Raw genomic sequence first — 23703 nt, forward strand, 5'->3', positions numbered from 1 at the left:
TGATGGGATTCAAATGAACTAACAACAGATTCTCCGGGGAACAGAGCTGAGGCACCTACCCTGCTAACAACCGGTTCACCAAACCTAACCTAAAATTAGGTTCTAGCGACCCAGTGTGAACTGGCTGAATCCCACCATTGTTTCCCAGTTTGCCAGAACTTCTAGATATGGTTGTGAGTGGGAGAGTTATGAAATTTCTACATTAATACCTATGAATCTCTTCAAATACAAATGACTTGTTTTATTTTCATCAGGTTGAGGGTAACTGATGGGCCTCAAAAGTTTTGGTTAATTAGGGGGGTATCTGCCTCAGGCATGTGAAGTCTTCCCCTGGCAGAATGGGTTGATGTTCCAGTGGGTCATGAAATCGGGTGGAAACAGGAACGATGGAGCAGGTGCTTGGTTAAACATCAAAGATGCCAAAATTGCCACTGCACTCTGATGACTCTGGAAGAGAGAATGAGGATTACAACTTTGTACAACTCTACCTCACTTAAATCCAATTTATGTGTCAGTTAAAAGACATCACCCATATCATTTGGCCATTTTTTACCTATGGGTAAGTGATAAAACAGCAGGTGTGGATATGTTGGGAGCTATAATCACAAACCTGCACACAGGTGACCCAGGCCATAGCATTGTCTTCTCACTGTGTACTGGAGCAGCAGTGGGATTTAACAGTATCCTGAGTGTCTGGGCAGCCTTTTTGAAGGACCACACTGCCCACCTCTGGGATTGAGGAAGGAGCTAGAAAAGGTGCCCTAAAAACTGTTTGCTTCACCTAACCTAACCCTGGCCTGCTTACCGCAGTAAGGGATCCCACCTAGTGGTTGAAGCACTAAAAAATATGATGAGGAGCCATGATAAATGGCAATCATACCTAATCTAGTGAACAAACCTCTATTTCTCCCAAAAGGAATGAACAATAGGTTCGTGACAATGGGCTGCCACTTGCAGAAAAGCCCCACACCACTGTCATCATTGTGTGATGAACCCTGATAAGGTCACAGAGGCCCTGGAGACTCATGAGTGTGCTGAAAGAGAACAAACTTGTAATTCTGGGTGACTTTAATGCTAGAATAGCCACAGAGTACCAGATATGGCAGGGAGTTCTTGGGAGGAATGGAGTTGAAAACAGCAAAAGCAATGGTGTCACGTATTACTGAAGAGTTGTGCATCTCATGACCTTCATCATCAGCATTGTCTTCTATTTACCTAAATGCAGTAAAACTTTGCGGATGCACCCTTGTGGCAAACGCTGACATTTAATAGACAATGTCATTGTAAGAAGGACAGACAGGATGTGAGAGTGACAAAGATAATGTGTGGTGCCCAGCATTGGAGCAATTATAGACTTATCCTCTTTAAGCTAAACTTTCCCATTCAACAAAAGTATTGGCCCCTTGGCAAGACGACTCCCAGCAGACTTAATGTCAACAGATTAAATAGTTTTGTTGTGTATGAACAATTTGTCACTGACTTGGAGGGAAATCTGAGCCAACACACTGTAACAGTGGAACAGCAAAGAAGTGGGCAGCATTCAGAGGTTTGGTGTACAGCACTCCATTTATTCATCTGGGCCAGAACTCTTACAAACATCAGTATTGGTTTGATGAAAATGAAGAGGAAATTTAGAAGTTATTAAATGAAAAATGAGTACAGGGTTTACCAGTGGGATACTTTGTCCATCTGTAAGAAGTCAGGGTTTAATTCCATCAAAATTAAATTCAAGTGAAACTTAGAGAGATACAGGATTCTTGACTCATTGAGAAGGCAGATGAAAATCAGTTTTATGCTGATAGTAACAATCCAAAGTACTTTTTTGGTGCCCTGAAAGCTGTTTATGGGCCAAAGACCTATGGTGCATCTCAGCTACTCATTGCTGATGGAGCCACATTGCTTGATCATAAGGACATGTTTCTGGAGAGATGGGCTGAATGCTTCAGACAATCAACAACCAGTGCTGGCACCATTTACCGTACATGTCGGTTTGAAATCCGTCCCTCTCTAGCTGTACTTTCAGCTGAAGAATGGATTTTGAATGCCATTATTATCTTCCCATAGGGCAAAGCACCTAGTGCTAAATCTATTCCACCTGAGATTTACAAGACATGGGGGTCCACTGCTCATACAAAAGCTGATTAATATTTTCCAGGTTACATGGCAAGAGGAGATTTTCCCCTCAGGAGTTCAAGGATGCTTCTCCATTGTCTATCTATATAAAGGAAAGGGAAATAGGTTCTCTTGTGACAATTGGTGTTGGTGGGTTCTCTTTTTTTTTTTAATTAGATTTTTTGTTTTTAGTTTACAACACTCAGTTCTACATGTTCTTGAGTTTCAAATTTTCTTCCCTTCTCTCCCCTCCCCCCCCCAAGACAGCATGTAGTCTGATATAGATTCTGTATAAACCTTTCCATTAAACTTATTTACATGATAGTCAAGCTGTGAAGAAGAATTATGACCAATGGAATGAGTCATGAGAAAGAAGAAATGAAACCAATAAAGAAGAGAGAAAAAAAGAGAGCAAATAGTTTGCCTCAATCTGCATTCAGACTCCACAGTTCTTTCTCTGGATGTAGACAGCTTTTTCCATCATGAGTCTTTTGGAGTTGTCTTTGACCCTTGTATTGATGAGGAGAACCCAGTCTGTCAAAGTTAGTCATCACAGAATCACTGTGTCATCACAGAATCACAATGCTCTCCTGGTTGTGCTCCTCTCACTCATATCATGTACGCCTTTCCAGGTTATTATGAAGTCAGTATCTTCCCCATTTCTTATAGCACAATAGCATTCCATTATATTCATAACCACAACTTGTCCAGCCAGTTCCTAATTGATGGGCTTCCCCTTGGTTTCCAATTCTTTGCTACCACAAAAAGAGCTGCTATAAATATTTTTGTACATACACTTGTAAGATCTCTTTGGGATATAGCCCTAGGAGTGCTATTGCTGGGTCAAAGGATATGCATATTTTTATAGCCCTTTGGGCATAGTTCCAAATAGCTCTCCAGAATGGCTGGATCTGTTTATAACTCCACCCACAATGTATTAATGTTCCAGTTTTTGGTGGGGTTATCTCTTAATCATCACTGGCAATATTTTTGTCAGAGTCCTCCTTAATAGATTGGTCCTTCACTTGGAAGATGGTCATCTACCTGAGAGTCAGTGTGGCTTAAGAAAGGACTGAGGAAAGGTCAATATGATGTTTCTTGCCCAACAATTCCAGGAGAAATGCCAGGAGTAGAATGGAGGTCTGCACATAAAGTTCTTTGATATGACCAAGACCTTTGATACTGTCAATAATGAGGGCTTGTGGAAGATCATGGCAAAATTTGGTTGCCAAGAGAAGGTAATCAGGATTGTATACCAATTCAATGGTGGCATCCTTGTCTGAGTTACATATAATGAATGATGCTCTTGTGCTTTCCCAGTGAGCAGTACAGTGCTTGCTCCTATGCTTTTTAGCTTGATCTTTTCAGTGATGTTATCAGGCACCTTCAGTGAGGATGAAAATTGCATCAAGGTTAGATACCACACTGATGGTAAATTTTTAATTTGAAAAGGCTACAAGCCAACACTAAAATAGCAGGAGAGTTGGTGCACACATTTTTGTTTGCAGATGATTTTGCACTCAGTGCAGCCTCTGAGGCTGAGATGTAACAGAGTATAGATTGATTTTCAGCCATCTGTGCTAAGTTTGGCCTGACAACACAAAGAAATAGAGGTTCTGCACTAGCCAGCACCACACTATCCATATGTGGAATTATTGGTTACAACAAATGGAGAAATTTTGAATGGTATGGATAAGTTCACTTATCTTGGCAATATGCTTTCCAGGGATGCACACATAGATGATGAAGTTGATGCGTGCATTACCAAAGCTATCTCACTGTTTGGTAGCCTGTGAAGGAATGTGTGGGAGAGAAGTGAGGTATTAGGCTGTCTTCTACACTGAAGGTCTACAGAGCCATTGTGGTGACCTCATTGTTGTGTGCTTATGAAACCTAGAAATTATACCAATGCCATGCCAGGAAACAGAATCACTTCCATTTGAATTGTCTTAAGAAGATTCTGAAGATCACCTGGAAAGATAAGGTACCAGTCCATTCTGGAGCTGAACTGCCAAGCATTCTGATTCTGCTGTAGAGAGTGCAGCTTTGATGAGCTGACCACACTGTCCAAATGCCAAATTTATGCTTGCCTAAACGGATATTTTATAGAGAACTAACACAAGTCAGGTGCTTACACAGAAGTCAGAAGAAGTGCTACAAAGATACTCTCAAGGTCTCCCTGAAGAACTTTCATATTGATTATGAGACGTGGGAGACACTGGCACAGGACCACCCAGTGTGGCATACCCACATGAAAGAAGGTGCTGTGCTATATGAGCAAAGCATAATTGCAGTAGTTCAAAAGAAATGTGAGATGTACAAGTTTAGAGACATCTCCATTCTAAATATTTACATGGACTATTTGTGTCTGACCTGTTGGTAGAGCCTTTTGAGCTTGTATTGCTCTGATTAGCCATAGTTGGACATATCATACCTTGACCCCAACATCATGATGTCATTGGTCCTCTTTGAGCACGAGAGACAACAGCAAGGCATATAGTGAAATATTTGCATACATACTTACATGCGTATACACATATTACATGGTTGTATATACGTATATACAAAAATCTATATATATATATATATGCTCCCACACTATGTATACACACATATGTATATGTGTATATATGTATGTCTGTACGTGTACATACATATATTTACATGTGTGCATAAATATATGTGTGTGTATATTTATAAAATCATGTGGCTTAAAACTTTCATTATCTGGCGACCCATATTCATGTGATGAACATCTCCAGAATTACAAAGATTTTTGCTCAGCAAATATACATGTATTATTTGGCTATGATCATGATCTTTTCGGTCTGATGGTACTTGCCAGGGCCTATGTTTAAATAGCTTTGCTTTAAAGAACCTAGGTTCCCTTCCCTTTATATCATGTTAGTGCATTGGAGTAGGACTTGGTAGTGTTCACTCTCAAACAAATGCAATTCCTTGAAATATTGACTTATATATCATATCAAGAGGTAAGTGTTTAAAATTCTTTAAAATATAAGCTTGTAAGGCTGATTTGAAAAGAGAGGCTATAAAATTCGAAATCATTTTATAAACTTTCATTAAGCATGTACTATGTACCAGGCACTGTACTAAGCTCTGGGGATCCACAGAAAGCAAAAGATAGTTCCTGCTGTGAAGAAGCTTACAGTTTGATGAAAAATTAAAAAAAATCAGCAAGAAAACAACTATGTACAAATAGTAGCTAAATACAAGATAAATTAGAAATGACTACTGTAATTAAGGGGGTCATAAAAGACTTCGTTTAGAGAATGGTATTTTAGTTGGGATTCAAAGGGTTGAGAAAGTGCAGTATTCCAGGTATGAGGAGTATCTTCAGTCAGTGAAAATGCTTGGAAATGGGAGATGGACTGTCTTGCTGAAGGAAAGCAAGGAAGCCAGTATCACTGGATCACAAAGTATGTTGGGGAGTAAGGGGTGAGAAGATTGAAAAGGTATGAAGGGCTTTGTAAAATAGTAAAACTCAAGGTGGTAGGAATGGACCAGAAAGGGAGTCTTGGTGGATTTGAATTGTGATTCACAGTATCAATTTTTGCTTTCTTTTGACTACTTTAGAGTCACTTTGATAACATTATACTTTTAATTAGTATTACAGAGAGACTTGAACATGCTCTGGAAAAGGCTGCTCCTCTTCTTCGAGAAATTTTTGTGGATTTTGCTCCTTTTCTTTCTCGTACACTTTTGGGTAGCCATGGACAAGAGTTGCTTATAGAAGGAACAAGTAAGTTGTCTTTCAAAATATATATTTAAAATGTCAAATATTTTACTAACAACATGGATCAGTATACATGTTATTTAGTCAACTAAGGCATTTTAATCCTTGAGTAAAATAAACTTAATAAAACTGTTGAATCAATTACACAGAACAATTGTTAAATCTCTTCTTGTATGGCCATCTTTTTGGCATGATTAGAAATCATCTTTATATATACTTGCCAGATGAAAGAGATAACTCTATTCCCGTTTCTCTGAATAAGATCTGTAGATTTAATTGGTCATAAGCCGATTATGAGCACAATTAATTTTAAATGCTAATGTATCACCTTACAGCCTTAATGGAAATATGACATCTAAATCAAGGGAGATAATTCTTATTGTACCCCTATGTTTGTCCATAGGATGTTTCACAAGTATTTGTGGAAACTGGGGATGTGAATGTATACCTTGGAGAAATCAAGTTCAATTTATTTTTTATTCTAACTGTAGTTAATTTTTTTTTTTTTTTTTTTAGTAAACATAAATTCGTATTCTCTCCCTCCCATCTGCTCTTGTTGGGAGCGGGGAAACAGACCCCCTTTAGCAAATATGTATGTTTGCCTTAAAGAACCTAGATTCTCTTCCCTCTATATCATGATAGTGCGTCAGAGTAGGACTTGGTAGTGTTCACACTTAAACAAATTCAATTCCTTGAAATATTGACTTATACATCATAGTAAGGGGTAATTGTTTAAAATTCTTTAAAATATAAACTTGTAAGGCTGATTTGAAAAGAGAGGCTATAAAATTCGAAATCATTTTATAAACTTTTATTAAGCATGTACTATGTATCAGGCACTGTACTAAGCTCTGGGGATGCACAGAAAGCAAGAGATAGTTCCTGCTCTGAAGGAGCTCATGGTTTGATGGAAAAAAAAAACCCAACACCAAAACAATTATGTACAAATGTTAGCTAAACCCAAGATAAATTAGAAATGACTACTGTAATTAAGGCATTCAGAAAAGACTTCATTTAGAGAATGGTATTTTAGTTGGGATTCAAAGGGAAGCAGAATTGAGAAAGAGCAGTCATTCTGGGTAGGAGGGACAGTTAGTGAAAATGCTGGAAGTTGAGATATAGACTGTCTCATTGAAGGAAAGCAAGAAAGCCAGTATCACTGGATCCATGTCCCCAAAATGTCTCATTCTGAGCCAGTCCGCTCTTTGTGAGGAGATAAGTAGAATGCTTCATAATTAATCTTCTAGAATCATGAGTGGTCATGGTGTTGATCAGAGTCCTTAAGTCCTTCAGAGTTTGTTTTTTCAGTGTTGTTATTGTTTTTTTTTTTGTTTTGTTTACTTCAGTCTATATCAGCTCATATGAATATTCCTAGGTTTCATTAAAAATTTCCCTTTCATCTAGTAGAAGAGGAACTAGAATTAGTCTGTCAGGAGAGAATAAGGACAATTAGATGGAAGTTACACAGTGGTAGATGTTGGCTCAGTATTAGAAGACCCTTCTAATATTAATGTGGTTCACTAATGAAATAAACTGCTTTAAAAAAATCATGAGCTCCCCTGAACATCCAAGTACAGGTTGAGTGATTGTCTGTTATCAATGGTTTAGAATGTAGTTTTACTTAGAAAGGAAAATTGGACTACAGAAACTTCTCTCCCAAATAAAATATTTTATGAATTTTTTTTTCCTTTTACAGTTAACCATGAAATTGGGAAATGTTGGGAAAGTAAAACCATAAGTACTTTGTTAACTATACAGTCCCTTCTTCATGTTGTGTTCAGAGATATGCCTATTCTGAATATAGGAGAGAAAAATAATCTCTTAAAAATGTCTTGAATCTTGCTAAATAATCTTTTTTGAAGTACAAAGAATATAATTGAAATGCAGGTTCAATATAGGGTAATATTTTACATTTTTTGTTGTAGAAACAAACTTTTGGAGATGTTTTCATTTTTACTGTCATTTAAATCTCATATACCTCTATGTATAAATATTTATCTGGAGGTAGAATAGGAATTTTATGTTATATTACACAAAATATGGGGGTTGACCTGTCACTAATATGACTTTAAACATATTCAAAACTTTTCAGGAAAAGAACAATGTTGACTTTATCTTGTTGAAACTTAGTACTACATATTCAGATGTAGCTATTGAGGTGATGTACTAATATGTACAATAATATGATTTATTGAGTTTTCCTCCATATATTTAATGGTATTGGTGTTGAGTGATCCAGTTTCCATATAATCCGATATAAAGAATTTGTCCTGAGAAATGTAGCTTAGAATTTAGCATCTTAGATGACGAGCTTTTCAGTAAGTATTTCCCTTGCCTAGTTTAAAGAATTTATTCCTTTGGCATTGACTCTTGGGCTCACTGAAGGATAGTATAATGCATTGAATCTTAAAACCTCGGTCTTAATTGCCAGATTTTTCCATCCAGGTGTACACTTCTTATATAAAATGTTTCTCTCCCTATTGGCATAATAATAAAACAATTTTTGTGGTTGTATGGTGTCTTTGAAGGTAGAACTTTTAAGGGGTGGATGGGGGTTATGAAAGGGCGCATTCTTGGCATGGGAGATATCTATGGCAAAAGTATGGAAATGGAATTTGGAGTATTCTGTGTGAGGCACAGCAGCAAGGCAAGTTTGGTTGGATTGTAGTGTGGGATGGGAAGTAATGCATAACAAGTCTGGAAAAGGTAGATTAAAATGAGGTTGTGAAAGATTTTTAAAGACAAACAAAGGAGTTTAGATATGATCTTAGAGGCAAACAAACCCCTGGGATTTGTTCAGTAGGAGAGTGACATTCTGAGTCTCCTACTTTAGAAGAGACAGGAATAGAGAAATTCAGAACAGAGGCAGGTTTGAAGGGATTAATAATGAATTCTGTTTTGACATATTGAATTTATGATATTTATGTGAAATCCAGTTGGAAATGGATATCAGGAATGGCTGAAGTTTAAGGGGGAGACTGAAAACGGATACATGGATATTGGAGATAGCCACACAAAAATAATAATAAAACACATTAAAGGTTACATGCTAATCAAACGAGAGAATATAGAGAAAGAAGAGAAGAGAGCATAGGAGATAGACCTGGGGTATAACCTGTACCCTAGTTTCCTTTGAGAAAATAGCTGCCACAGGCAGGAATATCTTCCTTGGGATAAAAACCTCCGGTGGACCTCTCTGTTGCATCATCTATGGCTAGACTGAAAAACTTTTGTCTTCTTTTTTGTGGAATTTCTATTTATCCCTTCAAAAAAACATTAAAATAAGATTAGACATTAGAAAAAGTGGGAAATTATTTTTAAAGGATCACATTTTGATTATACTTACCTGGTCCCAGCTAGTACTAGAAGAATCTTTTGAAATTTCATTTCTGCAGTCTTGGTTCTATAATTGCTTCTTGCCTTTTGTTTTTTCTTCTTCCAGATTTGGGGCAATAACAGCCCTATTTACTATAATCAGGATATTGAACCCTAAGTAGAAAAGTACAGTGTGATCTCAGGGGTTTTTATAGGGGACTCTCTGGGATGATGTTTGGGGTTCAGTTAGAAATCCATAAAAACGTTGCTTATGAACTTCATTTTACTGCTTTTATTGCCATTTTTCTTTTACGTCAACTGAAGACTGAGGTTTCAAATAGAGATGTGATTTGTGCACATTAGGGCCATCCTCTAGAGTTGTTATACCAAAGTAAGGTATTGTTATTCAACTCTGTGGGGCAACTTAATCTTCAGCTTTAGTTATTACCCTTGACCCTAACATAGTGTTCTCAGACCATCTCTCCCTGCCTCCATTTTAATGTAGTCCACAGCTATAACTGATACGTTGCCATGTTTGTAAAACAAATCAAAACAAAATCATATTTTCAGATTTCTAATACCCCTACTAAATTATTTTCAACACCATTATGCAGCATTTATTCTTTTATCCATTTTTTTTTTGGCATTTTGGCTCATTGATGTGGGCATAATGGCAACTGCATGTTTAAATACAACTTCTTAGTAGCATTGGTGCTATCTATCTTGTGTTGTTGCTTATTCATTCAGTTATATTCTGTTCTTTGTGACCTTGTGAACCATACTGTCCATATGTTTTCTTGGCAAAGATAGTGGAGTGGTTTGCCATTTCTTACTCTACTGGATTAAGGGAAACAGAGGTTAAGGGGCTTGCCCAGGGTCACACAGGTAGTGTCAGGGGCCAGATTTGAGCTCAGGTCTTCCTGACTCCAGGCCCGGCTTTCTCTCCAGTGAGCTATCTAGCTGCCTCCTTACATCTAGTTTGTTAGCCTTTTCTGATGAGAAATCAGTTTGAGATATTATTTGGGGTATGGAGTGGGAAGGAGTTGGTACATGTAAGAATAATTTATATAATGCTGTTTTTGGTAAATAGAGCAATAATTTAAACTTTCAACGTGACTAAAACCTCTTTTTCCTCCTTTTCAAACTGTTGGTCTTTTCTTATACTTAAGTACAAGGAATTTTTTAAAGAGCAGGACACAAGTGCTTTGTGTTCAGTGAAACAGATTTGTTAATATTGTTCCTGTGAGCCACATTGGGATAGTGACTGAATGGTAGAAGGCCTTACTTTTTGATAGTTTGAATAAAGCATAATAGTAGGGAGAACTGAATTCTTGTACCTTTTGGGAAACTCCTAGCTTTGTTTAGTGATTAATTGAAGTTACCATGTCTTTTATCCATCAGGGATAGCAATGATGATGGAAAAATTGTTACGGAAAGTTTATTTTCCTTGCTTCTGAATCTTACAGAGAATCTACAGAGAAGCTTTTTACTCATTGTTCAATGGAGAATGTATACCTATCTCCTCAACCAAAGATTAATTCTCAAGCATTTTATGGGTAACATGGGACACTTGTAATTTATTATAGCAGAATTGATAAATTTATTAAAAATGCTTGTTCCTGAATCATCCAGTCAGGCAACAAATATTTATCACATACCTCCTCCGTCTAGCAACAGGTTATTTGCCATAATGGGTAGAGAGTTGGCATCCCAGGAACACCTAGGTTCATATCCAGGACATTGAAGCTAGGGAGACCTAGTCTCTTGACACATTCCATCTGTGTGTCCTTGAACAAGTCCCTTAAACTCTTAGTGCTCTAAGCATCTTTCTAAGACTCCTCTACATAGAAGGTGTCAGCCTGCATTAGTTGAGGGAGTTGACCTTATACCGATGCTATCTCGGGTCTCATCCTGGTTTCTACGTGCCCTGTGATAGGCTGTAGGGATTTGCATTGTGAATAAAAAGCTTCCTGAAGGAACTTATGTTTTATCGTGGGGAAGCAACATATGAACATATAATTCAGTACAAATGAATATAAAAATTAATGTAATGTCAAGAGGTTCTTGCAAGCTGAACAGATCTGGAAAGACCTTGTGTCCAAAAGTCCCGAAAGGTAGAGATATATTTAAGGTACGGGGCACAGCATGGGAAAACGGTGGAGATAGAAGACGAAATGTCATGGATAGAGAGCAACTAAGAGGTGAATTGAATTGAAATATAATGTGCCAGAATTGCAATTATGGCAAGCCTCCCTTAGGAAACTGGATAAAGGTTCTCATATACTTAACATACCAAATAAAGGAGTTTCCACTTTATTGTAAAGGCAACTGGGAACCAGTGGAGCTTTTTAAACAGAACAAAACACAATAAAACTTTCTTTTTAAAACTCTAAGTTTTATTTATTCTCTTTTCTTTTTGTAATTTCATTCTTACCTCCTGCTCCCCTTTCCTCACCTTTGTAGAATCCTCCCTTTCTGCTCCTTTGTAACAAACAAGTAGTCAAGAAGAAGAAATGAAAGCATCATCATTGTCTGAAAATGCATGCCTCATTCAGCATATGTATACAGTCTACGGTCCTGGGAGGTGGAAGGCCTTTTTCAGTATCACTCTTTTGACATGACTGCTTACTGCATTGGTATGAGTCCTGTAGGCTTTTGGTGTTGTTTTTTCTTTATGTGAATGTTGTCATCGTAAGAGGTCATCTTAAGTTTCTGAATTCCTCATATTAATCAATTATTATAGAGCAAAAATCTTGCACTGCATTCATATTTCTCAGTTTGTTTAACCATTCCCTAGTTTTAGGCACCTATGTTGTTGCCATTTTTTCCTACTACAAAAAATTATGCCCCAAGTATAGGACCTTTCCCTCTTTGACTACTTGGGGTATATCCCTAGTAGCAAAACTGTTGAGTGAAAGGGTATGTGCAATTGAATAACTTTTTTAGGATAATTCCAAATTGTTTTCTTGAATCAGGTCATAAGATCCACCAATAATTCATTAGTATGCTTGTCGTCCCAGAGCCCTTCTAACTATTGCTATATTTCTGTTTTGTCATTTTTGTCAAATCTGTTGGCTGTCAGGTGAAACTTTAAAACTGTTTTAATTTAAATTTCTCTTAATAATAATCTGGACATTTTTCCTTCTTTTTAAAAAATTACTTGTTTAAAATTTTGAGCTTAAACATCCGCAAAAGCATTTTCATACTCTTAGCAGAATACTGTATCAGTAAGGCAAGATTCATGACCTCGAGGATGACCATGAACATGCCTGAATGGTTAGAATCACAAAGTATGAAAAACTTTCTAGGTAGAAGGCAGAGGAAATATAACATTTATTGAGACACCAGAGAATCCAATCCCAAGACCAGCTACTCCAATTCGATATAGCAGTACTTATATTCCAAATCCCATAAGCCCACCTCAATGTAGCAACAAGGAAATTATAGCACAGTATTATAGCTAGGAGCCAAGTCATCCTGTAACCTTCCCTCCTGCTAGAGCCTTCCCATAAACAATCATTCACTAATCCTAACTCTCTGCTCAGCGCTCTCTCTGCAGCTCTGCCACCACTGGTTCTCTCAATATCTGCTTCTCAGCACTCTCTTGATGTTTGCTACCTCAGTGTCTTCTTGAGGTCTGCTTCCCTTCAGTTCTGTCCCTCTTGAATTCTGGTTCTCTCACACTCTGGGCTATATGCAGTCCTAACTGGGCGGCTGATTGGCTAGAACTCAGGTCTCTGGCTGAATTCATGATTGACTAGAACTCAGTGCACATACCATTGGCTCTAGTCTTAGCAACTCCTCTTAGGGCCCTGAGGGCTTCACACCCAAATCGGCTTAGTGTCTGGTAAGTAGAGATTTTAGGCCTGCTTAGAAACAAAGACATAAGCTTTCCCACCCAGCCCCACCTGAGGCCTACTGAGTGTGTGGGGAAGAGCTGTGATCACATTAATACTACAAATACAAAAGGAGGATTGCATTATCCTTTGAATCTCCATTTCATGCCTTTTGCTTAAAAACCCCTATATAATAAATTACATGTAGTACTTTGAAAACTCCTGCATGTTTGCCTTTTCTTTTGAACTTCCTTCTGTTATCTGAGCATTTGAAAAAAAATATTTCAATTGCCTTCTTTTTTGGAGCATCATTATTACAAATTGCTGGTTCTCCCTTGTTAAAAACTAGTAGAAGAAAATCCCCACTTATAACAGGAGTGTAGTCATGCAAGATGAATTGACAGTGGCCAAATCTGAAAATATATGGCTCTTTTTTACTCCTCAGCCATGCCCTCTCTGTAAGGTGGGCAACATGACTTCATCACAGGCCCTCTGGATACACTACATTGATTACTGTTCCTAATTCTTTGTAGTCGGATGTAGAAATTATTTGCTCTGAAGCAGTTCAGACTACTTGAGATTCTCTAAAATTGTCTTGTTATTTCTTATATTATATTAATATTCCATTACATTTGTAAACCTCAATTTTTTTTTCCCCAGCCCTTCTCCAACTAATAGGCATCCTTCTCAATGTCCTTTTCCCCCATCATGGACATTTGTTTGGCTAGTCCTCTGTCTGGCATTATTCTCTCTGTTCCTGCCTCCTGTTCCCATACACACCTCACCCCGCATATTTCCCTATTTAGTTTGATGTATTTATACTCCAGCTTATTTGTGAATTTGTATTCGTGTGTTCCACCTTCCCTTGTTTTTGGATAAGAGAGGCACATATTATGCCTCATCTGTCTCCTCTTCTTCCATATTTCTGTACTCTTCTTATACACCTCTATTAAACAAAATAGTGAGTTCTGCTTCCTTCCTCCTTCTATATACCCCTGAATTACTGTGGCACATAGGAAGTGCTTAATATATGCTTATTGATTTAGCTTTATTCTTTACCCTCCCTTCTTTTCTTTTCTCTTCAAATTCACAGAACAGAATTAATTCATCCCCAGAACCTTTGTTTTTCTTATCTAATTTCCTCAGTATCTTTAGAAGAAATAAAGATTTTAAGGAAATGTTAGCTTCTTTTCCATTTATTAGGATATTAGCATTATATCATCATATAGCCTCTTTTGGTTGTAAAATGAATTTACCTTTCTAGGTTTCTCTCAACTTTATGTTTTGTTTTTAAAAATTCCTACTCAGCTCTGGCGTTTTCATCAGAAATGCTTGAAAGTCCACAATTTCACTAAATACAGATTTTTTTTTTCCCTATGTAGAATTATATTCAACTTTGCATGGTAAGTTATTCCTGGTTGTAAATTTTTATTTTTTTGTTTTTTTCTGATACAATATTCTAGTTCTCCATGAGATGTTAATAGAAGCTGGCTGAGCCTACATGATACTGACTCTTCTGCTTTGGCACTTGAACTTTTTTCTGGGCACTCATGGTATTTCTTTCTTGATGTAGGAGCTCTGAATTTTGGCTATTTCCTTCTTGGGACTTTTCCTTTTTAGATGACTTTCAGGAAGTTTTTATATGGATTCTGTTTTCCCTTTGTCCTTTGGTTCTAATAAATGTTGGCAACTTTTATTTATGATTTCTTGAAATGTGCCCACATTAAATTATGGTCTTCAGGGAACCCAATCCATTTTTGATCAAGTCATTTGTTTATTTTTGGCCATCTCATGGAGTCATTGTTTTCCTTTAGGTCACTCTTTGCAGTTGTTACAGAGTTGTTCTTTTCTTTTTACTAATTAATTTATTTTTAGCTTTTAACATTCACTTCCACCAGATTTTGAGTTCCAAATTTTCTCCCCATCTCTTCCTTCCCTCCACCCCAAGACAGTGCAGTGTGCATTCTGATTACCCCTTCCTCCAGTTTGCCCTCCCTTCTATCACCCCTCACCCCCTTCTCTTATCCCTTTACCTTTTATTTTCCCGTAGGGCAATATAGATTTCCATACCCCATTGCCTGTATATTTTATTTCTCAGTTACATGTAAAAATAATTTTTAACATTCATTTTAAAAACTTTTGAGTTCCACATTCTCTCAATTCCTCCCTCTCTACCCACCCTCATTGAGAAGGCAAGCAATTCAAAATAGGTTATACATGTGGAGTCTTGCAATACATTTCTGTAATAGTCATGTTGTGAAAGACTAACTGTATTTCCCTCCATCCTATCCTGCCTCCCATTTATTCTGTTCTCTCCTTTGACCTTGTCTCTCCTCAAAAGTGTTTGCTTCTGATTACCCCTTCCCCCATTTGGTTTCCCTTCTATTATCACTCTCTCTCATCCCCTTCCCCCCTACTTTCCTGTAGGGTAAGATAGATTACCATACCCAACTGAGTGTGTGTGTTATTCTCTCCTTAAGCCAAATTGAAGGGAGTAAGGTTCATTAATTCCCTCTCACCTTCCCCCTCATCTCCTCTACTGTAAAATCTTTTTCTTGCTTCTTTTATGTGAGATAATTTACCCCATTCTACCTCTCCCTTTCTACTTCTCCCAGTACGTTCTTCTCTCATCCCTTAATTTTATTTTTTAGATATCATCCCTTTATATTCAACTCACCCTGTGCCCTCTGTCTATATTCCTTCCAACTAGCCTAATACTCAGAAATTACAAATATCATCTTTCCATGTAGGAATGTAAACACTTCAAATTTTAGAAGTCCCTTATTATATCTCTTTCTTGTTTACATTTTCATGCTTCTCTTGAATATTTTATTTGAAAGTCAAATTTTTTATTCAGCTCTAGCCTTTTCATCAAAAATGTTTGAAAGTCCTCTATTTCATTGAATGTCAATTTTTTCCCCTGAAGGATTATACTTCGTTTTGCTGGATGGATGATTCTTGCTTTTAATGCTAACTCTTTTGACCTCCAGAATATCATATTCCAAGCCCCTCGATCTCTTTTTTTTTAATTTAATTTAATTTTTTAAAATTTATTTAATATATTTAGTTTTCAGCATTGATTTTCACAAGAGTTTGAATTACAAATTTTCTCCCCATTTCTACCCTCTTGCCCACTCCAAGATGGTGTATATTCTGGTTGCCCCGTTCCCCAGTCAGCCCTCCCTTCTGTCACCCCACTCCCCTCATATCCCTTTTTCCCTTCCTTTCTTGTAAGGCAAGATAAATTTCTACACCCCATTGCCTGTGTATCGTATTTCCTAGTTGCATGCAAAACCTTTTTTTTGTTTGTTTTTGAACATCTGTTTTTAAAACTTTGAGTTCCAAATTCTCTCCCTTCTTCCCTCCTCACCCACCCTCCCTAAGAAGGCAAGCAATTCAACATAGGCCACATGTGTATCATTATGTAAAACCCTTCCACAATACTCATGTTGTGAAAGACTAACTATATTTTGCTCCTTCCTAACCTATCCCCTTTTATTCAATTTTATCCCTTGACCCTGTCCCTTTTCAAAAGGGTTTGCTTTTGATTACCTCTTTCCCCTATCTGCCCTCCCTTCTGTCATCCCCCCTTTTTTATCTTCTTCCTCCTCCTTTCCTGTGGGGTAAGATACCCAATTGGGTGTGTATGTTATTTCCTCCTCAGGTCAAATCCGATGAGAGCAAGATTCACTCATCCCCCCTTACCCCCTCTTCCCTTCCTACAGAACTGCTTTTTCTTGCCACTTTTATGAGAGATAATTTACCCCATTCTATCTCTCCCTTTCTCCCTCTGTCAATATATTCCTCTCTCATCCCTTAATTTGATTTTTTTTTTTGGATATCATTCCTTCATATTCAACTCACCCTGTGCCCTCTTTGTGTGTGTATATATACATATACACACACACACACACACACACATACATATAATTCACATACATATATACATGCATACACACACACACACACATATATATATATACACACACATACCCATACACACACATATATATTTTTATACACACACACACACACACACACACACATATATATATATGTATGTATGTATGTATGTATATGTATATATGTATATATCCATATTCCCTTCAGCTACCCTAATACTGAGATCTCATGAATCATACACATCATCTTTCCAAGTAGGAATGTAAACAAAACAGTACAACTTTAGTAAGTTCCTTGGAATTTCTCTTTCTTGTTTACCTTTTCATGCTTCTCTTGACTCTTGTGTTTGAAAGTCAGATTTTTTGTTTAACTCTGGTCTTTTCAGTGAGAAAGCTTCAAAGTCCTCTATTTTGTTGAAAGTCCATATTTTGCCTTGGAGCATGATACTCAGTTTTGCTGGGTAGGTGATTCTTGGTTTTAATCCTAACTCCATTGACCTCTGGGATATCGTATTCCAAGCCCTTTGGTCCCTTAATGTAGAAGCTGTTAGATCTGCTTGTGTTTCCACAATACTCAAATTGTTTCTTTCTGGCTGCTTGCAGTATTTTCTCCTTGATCTGGGAGCTCTGGAAGTTGGCGACAATATTCCTAGGAGTTTTCTTTTTGGGATCTTTTTGAGGAGGCAATCTGTGGATTCTTTCAATTTCTATTTTACCCTCTGGCTCTAGAATCTCAGAATAATTGTCCTTGATAATTTCTTGAAAGATGATATCTAGGCTCTTTTTTTGATCATATCACTAGGTCCCAGCCAGTTAATCTCTTCAACCAATTGTTCCCAAAATACTTGTTTACAATATACTGTCCACCCCTTGGTTAAAGCGAGTTAATCTCTTCAATCAATCAGAGTGTTCAAGTAAAGTACTTCTTGAGCATGTGTCCTTTTACACACACTGCCCTTCTGGGCTTCCTCCCAATATCCTCAGGCGTGGGCATGCTTTAGTTAGTAAAGTCCCAAAGTAAACAAACAAACAAAAATGTCCAAACAAAGTTCTCTTGGGGATGTCTCCTTCTCCCCACAGTGTTGCTGCAGGCTTCCTCTTTGCACCCAAAGTCTCAACTCAGAGAAGAAGTCCAAATAAAGTTCTGTTGTGAGTCTGTTCTCCCCATGCCGTTCCAGTTGCTGCTTCCAAGTCCTGAGGGGTGGCTGAGAAATAAAGCCAAGAGCGGGGGGGGGGGGTGTCCCTGGGCGTCCAAGGCACTACCCCCTCTCCACCATAAACAAATTTACCCCTCCTTCCTGGGTCCCAAACAGGCCTGGGCGGAGGCAGCATAGAGGCACACTGAGCTCCTTGCTGGGAAGTTTCTGTCTTTCCCCAGGGCTGAACTCCAAGCTCCCGGGTTCTTGGTCATCTAACTCCATCTGGCCTCTCCTGGCTTCTGCTGGAATGGTGATTTCGATGTAGGTAATTTTCCACCTTTTCTCTCACCTCACCAAAGTTAGCTCCAGCGTAGCTCAGTGCTTTCAGTTTTCCAAAGTTCCCATGTAAACAGTCCTCTTCTCTGTCTGGGTTAATATGTCAGCAGCTACTGTCAGCTTTTTCTCTCTCCTCACCAGCTGATCCTGCCAAATCTGTATGAAGGACATTCTCTGCTTTCTCTCTGAAGTCTGTGGGAAGGCAGTTCACTGCTCCTGTTTCCAAACTCCTCATAAAATATAATTTCAAAACATTCACCCTTTCAGCACAGTCCTCCAGAGCCAGGCTTATCAGTCCAAGCCCTTGCTCAGGCCATTCAGCCCTCCCTTATGCATGGGCTTTTTCTCCCACAGCCTTTGCTCTGACTTGTCTCTTCTGGAGTGCTAGTACCGTGAGGAGAGGGAAGGAGGGATTATCTCCCAGATTATCTCCCACTTCCACTGGCATGTTTTCCTTCAGGCTTTTCTTGCTCCTGGGGCTCCATAGATCCATAGCCACCCCAAGTAGAAAGAGCAATCCAAAAACTGGGAAACATTCACCCACCCCAGTACCCCCAAATGCCATACTTTCCTTTTAATTTGCAGATCCTGCCACAACTATGTCATTTGTTGCAAAAATCTGCTAGTCGCTGCTGCAGGGTTGTAAGACCTGGCAACAACCAGCACACAGAAAGCTGCCAACACAGGTTCTTTTGATCTGCTTTACTAAGGAAAGGAACCTTAAGGGGTTTACAATCTTGCTTTAATCCAGCATACAAATATCATTCACTTAGTTCAGAGGAAAAGGCCAGAACCCTGCACTTCAGAGCAAATGCAAACAAACTACAAACATGCATTTATAAACAGACCAAATACCATTCACAGTTACCAACATCTGAGTTCAGCCAGGAGGCCCTTGGAACGGCTGCCCAGAGTCCCACGCCTCCAGGAGAGAGAGTGTCTCCTCCAAATAGCTCTGCTCTCTCTTTTTGTTTGTTTGTTTGGGGTTTTTTTGGCAGGGCAATTGGGGTTAAGTGACTTGCCCAAAGTCACACAGCTAGTACATGTGCCAAGTGTCTGAGGCCAGATTTGAACTCACGTCCTCCTGACTCCAGGGCTGGTGCTCTACTCACTGCGCCATCTAGCTGCCCCTGCTCTCTCTTTTTATACACTCTTTAGCTGTCATCATATGTCATCTGAGTGAGCAGAACTTAGGCTCCTGCTATTGGTTCTCTCTTAGCAACTCCCCTTAGGACCCTGAGGGCTTCACTCCCACATAGGCTTAGCACCCAGTAGATAGGGGTTTGGGCCTGGGGTTTAGCACCTAGTAAGACTCAATCAAAGACACCAACTTAATTAAAATTACAGAGGATGTCTAGGTTCACATCATTTTGAGGGGGCAGAGGGAGGTGTGGTTCCGAGTAGTGTCTTGTTTGGTTTACTCACCTCTCCAGTTTTTTTTCCCCCTGAATTGAGGTTTTGTACCAAGACTAGGCTCTTCTTTTTGATGTGTTTTAACGTGGTCTTGTCAGTCCTGTGTTCATCTCATTCTGGGTTCCTATGCTGACTTTCATTTCCTTGGGTTAGATGTACTTGGATCCTTGAGGTTTAGAACTCTGAGTATTCTGTGATCTTTCTGGTTTCTCAGTATATGGTACTATTGTTCTTGAAGCCCCTGCTTGCCTGTGTTGTCCAAATCTGCCTTGCCCTGCTTCTTCTTGTGGTTTCAAGGTCCCCACTCTGGGTTTATGATAGCCCTTGGGATTTTTATCATCCTTGGGCTTTCTCTGTGGTGGGTTGTATGTGGCTTATGGGTAGGGGGAAGGCTTTTGTTCTTGTTATTGCCACAGAAGAACCTAGAACACTACTGATCTCCTTGACCTTTTTCTTGGTATGGTGAGATCCTTTTTTTGGGTTTTGTTTTGTTTTTTTTTGGTGGGGGTTGGGGTGGGGTGGGGTGCACGTTGCCTGCTCTAGAATTGGCTTTGGTGGCTTTCCCCTTTCCTATTGCCTCTAAACTTCTGGCTGAATTTTTTTGCATTTCTGTGTTGGAGGAAGTAATTTGTTGTAATTTCTCATTTGATATTTTATCATTTTTTAATCTCTTGCTTCTTTCAGATATTTTTGAAATAGGTATGTGCAAATTAGTTGAGCTAGAAGTCCCTTTGGAAAATTTTTTTCCCCACATGATTATGCCTAGCTTTCATTTTTTCCTTTGAAAACTGCCTATTCATATACTATGACCACTTGTCTACTGGGGTAAAGATTTCTGTTTTTAAGTAGACTCAGAGTAAGATAGGAGATGGTGATTTAATTTTTCAGTCTTCATTCTTCTTTTAATCTCCTACTTTGCTACTGTTGATCATCCTCTTCTTGATATTCTCTTCTTTCTAGGTTGACCCTTCTCTCTCTTGGTTCTTCTCTTAATTATCTCCTTCTTTTTCTGTTTCCTTCCTTTACTGGAGCTCCCCCTTCCTTCATCCACTTACTGTTGGTGTTACCCAGAGTTCTGTTGGGCTTTCTTCTCTCTATGTAGAGTTTCTCTTGATGATTTTATCAGCTCCCATGGATTCAATTATCAGCTCTGTGCAGATGGCCCTTAAGTCTATTTATCTAGTCCCAACCTCTCTGCTGGTCTCAATTCTCACATCTCCAGCTAGCTATTAGACGTATCAAACTGGATGACTCATACATGTCTTAAACTCCACATTCCCCAAACTGAACTTTTTCTCTTTCTCCTAAATTCCTTCTTCAAATTCCTTTTTCCTTTTGAAATTACCACCATCTCCCAAGTCACTTAGGCTTGTAATCTAATTGTCATCTTCAGCTCCTCAGTCTCTCTCACCCTTGGTGTGTAATCAGTTGTCAGGTCCTTTCAATTCTACTTTCTTCAGCATGTCTTACACACCCATCTTTCTCCTCTGATACTGCTGTCTCCCTGGTATGTGCTCTTATATCCTTACCTTTAGACTGTTGTTGCCTTTGATTTGGTCTCCTGGCCTCAGTTCTGTCTCTAGTCATCTTCCAATCAGGTGCCAAAATAATCTCCCTAAAGTGTATGTCGATTTGATCATGTCTGCCTCCTAACTTAGTAAACTCCACTGGCTCCTTTTTTATGACAAGATTAAATACAAAATCCTATGTTTGGCTTTTATCTTTTAAATTCAATTTTATTTTATTTTCTGTTCCAAATTCTTTTCATCCATCCCCTCATGCCTACTGAAGATAGCCATAATAACAAAACCCATTACAATCTGTATAGTCATGCAAAATAAATTCCTGCATTAGCCATCTGGCCCTCTTCTTCAAAAAATAAGAAAAAGAAAGAGAATAAAATATACTTCAATCTGTACTTTAATAGAGATCTACAGATATCTATCTGTAGGTTGACAATATGTTTCATCATGAGTCTTTTGGAATTGTTGTAGTCATTCTGTTGATTAAGTTATTAAATCTTTCAGAGTTAATTATCTTTATGATAGTGTTCTTAATTATTCTTTTGATTCTCTTCACTTTAATGTGAATCAGTTCATAGAGGCCTTCCCAAGTTTTTCTGAAACCATCTCTTTCATAATTTTTTGCAGCATACTAATATTTCATCACATTCGTATACTGTAGTATATAGTTTGTTCAGCCTTTCCCCAGTGTAGGTGCATCTCTTGAGTTTCCAGTTCTTTACAACTGAAAAAGAGCTGCTATAAGTATTTTTGTATATATGGTTCCTTTCTCTCATTCTCTGATCTCTTTGAGATATAGACTTAGTGTCAGTATTCCTGGATCTAAGAAGCTCAGTAGCTTTTTCAGCATAGTTCTAAATTTCATCACGGAATGTTTGGACTAGTTTACATCCCTACCAGCAGTGCATTAGTATACCTGTTTTCCCACATCCTCTCCAACCTTTATCATGCTAGCCAATCTGATATGTGTGAGGTGGTACCTCAAAATTATTTTAACTTGCATTTCTTTGTTTCTTAGTGATTTAGAGCATTTTTTTCATATTATTGTTAATAGCTTAGATTTCTTCCTTTGAAAATGTCATATTTTTGACCATTTTTCAGTTAGGGAATAGCTCTTTTTTCTTGTAAATTTGACTCAGTTTCTTCTATATCTTAGAAATTAGGCCTTTATCAGAGAAACAGCTGCAAAGATTTTTTTGTTTCCTGCCCCCCCCTCCAGTTTTAGCTGTATTAGTTTTGTTTTTGCAATACCTTTTAAATTGTATGTAATCAATATTATCCATTTTACTTTCTATAAACCTCTTTCTTTTGTTTTATCATCAATTCTTCCTCTCTCTATAGATCTTACAGGTAATTTCATCCATGCTATACTAATTTACTTATGATGTCTCCTTTATGTTAAGATCATGTATTCATTTTGCGCTTATCTTGGTATACGGTGTGTGAAATGTTGTCCTTTGGCTGCTTTCTGCCAAACTACTTTCTAGTTTTTCCAACAGTTTTGTTTTTAAAGCCCTTTATAATTTGGCCCTTTCTTATCTGTGCAGATTTTTTTTTTTACTTTATTCCCCTCCATATACTCAATGATAGAGTAACATAACCTTTCTCTTATTCCACACACAAGATTCTCCATCTCCAAAAACTCTTTGTGTATTTTTACTGGCTGCCTCCTCTACCTGGAATTCTGTCCCTCTCTATCCCTATTTCCTGACTTCCCTGACTTCCTTCAAGTCCCAGCTAAAGCCTGACCTTCAGTAATGTCTTTCTTTATACCTTCCCATTGATATTACCTCTAATTTATTTGGTATATATCTTATTTTCTTACAGTTATTCGAATGTTGTTTCCCCTATTTGATTGTGAGGTCCTTGATATCAGGGACAATTTTACCTTGAATCCTAATACTTAGCACAGTGCCTAGAACATAGTAGGTACTTAATAAATACTTTTGAACCTTACGTGAGTGTAGAGAAATCCTCAATGAGGAGATTGTTTCCATTCCATATGGGTCAGCATGTGCTCTTCAATTTATAGTCTTAGAGATTTATCTAGAGCACAGAGAAATAAGTGACTTCCCTAGAATCAAACAGAGGCAGTGGCATTTGAATCCTGGTCTTCCTCACTTTGCTGCCAATTTTTTATCCATTGTACCATGCTGCTTTGTTCTTATATATTTATACCAATCCCCTGATGCAAAGATTTCTCCAGATTTGGTTTTTCTTTTGTAATTTTAGTTTCATTGATTTTGTTGTACTAATTTTTCAATTTTATGTCATAGATACTGTCTATTTTATCTTCTCTAATTACCACTATACCTTGTTTAAGAATCCTTCTTCCACATAAAGTGGTGAAGGTTATCCATTTCAATTCATTGA

The 23703-nt window shown here is 38.0% G+C and overlaps 1 protein-coding gene across 1 annotated transcript in view; it reads left to right on the forward strand.

Moving 5' to 3' along the window:
• LRBA (LPS responsive beige-like anchor protein) overlaps positions 1 to 23703 on the forward strand; it is an 820489-nt gene that overhangs the window by 285834 nt on the left and 510952 nt on the right. Inside the window, exon 32 of the mRNA XM_036763368.1 lies at positions 5739 to 5872. Coding sequence (XP_036619263.1) covers positions 5739 to 5872 — 134 coding nt within the window. The remainder of the gene's footprint in view (positions 1 to 5738; positions 5873 to 23703) is intronic.

Source organism: Trichosurus vulpecula, chromosome 6 (assembly GCF_011100635.1).
Source record: "Trichosurus vulpecula isolate mTriVul1 chromosome 6, mTriVul1.pri, whole genome shotgun sequence".
NCBI classification, from domain to species: Eukaryota; Metazoa; Chordata; class Mammalia; order Diprotodontia; family Phalangeridae; genus Trichosurus; species Trichosurus vulpecula.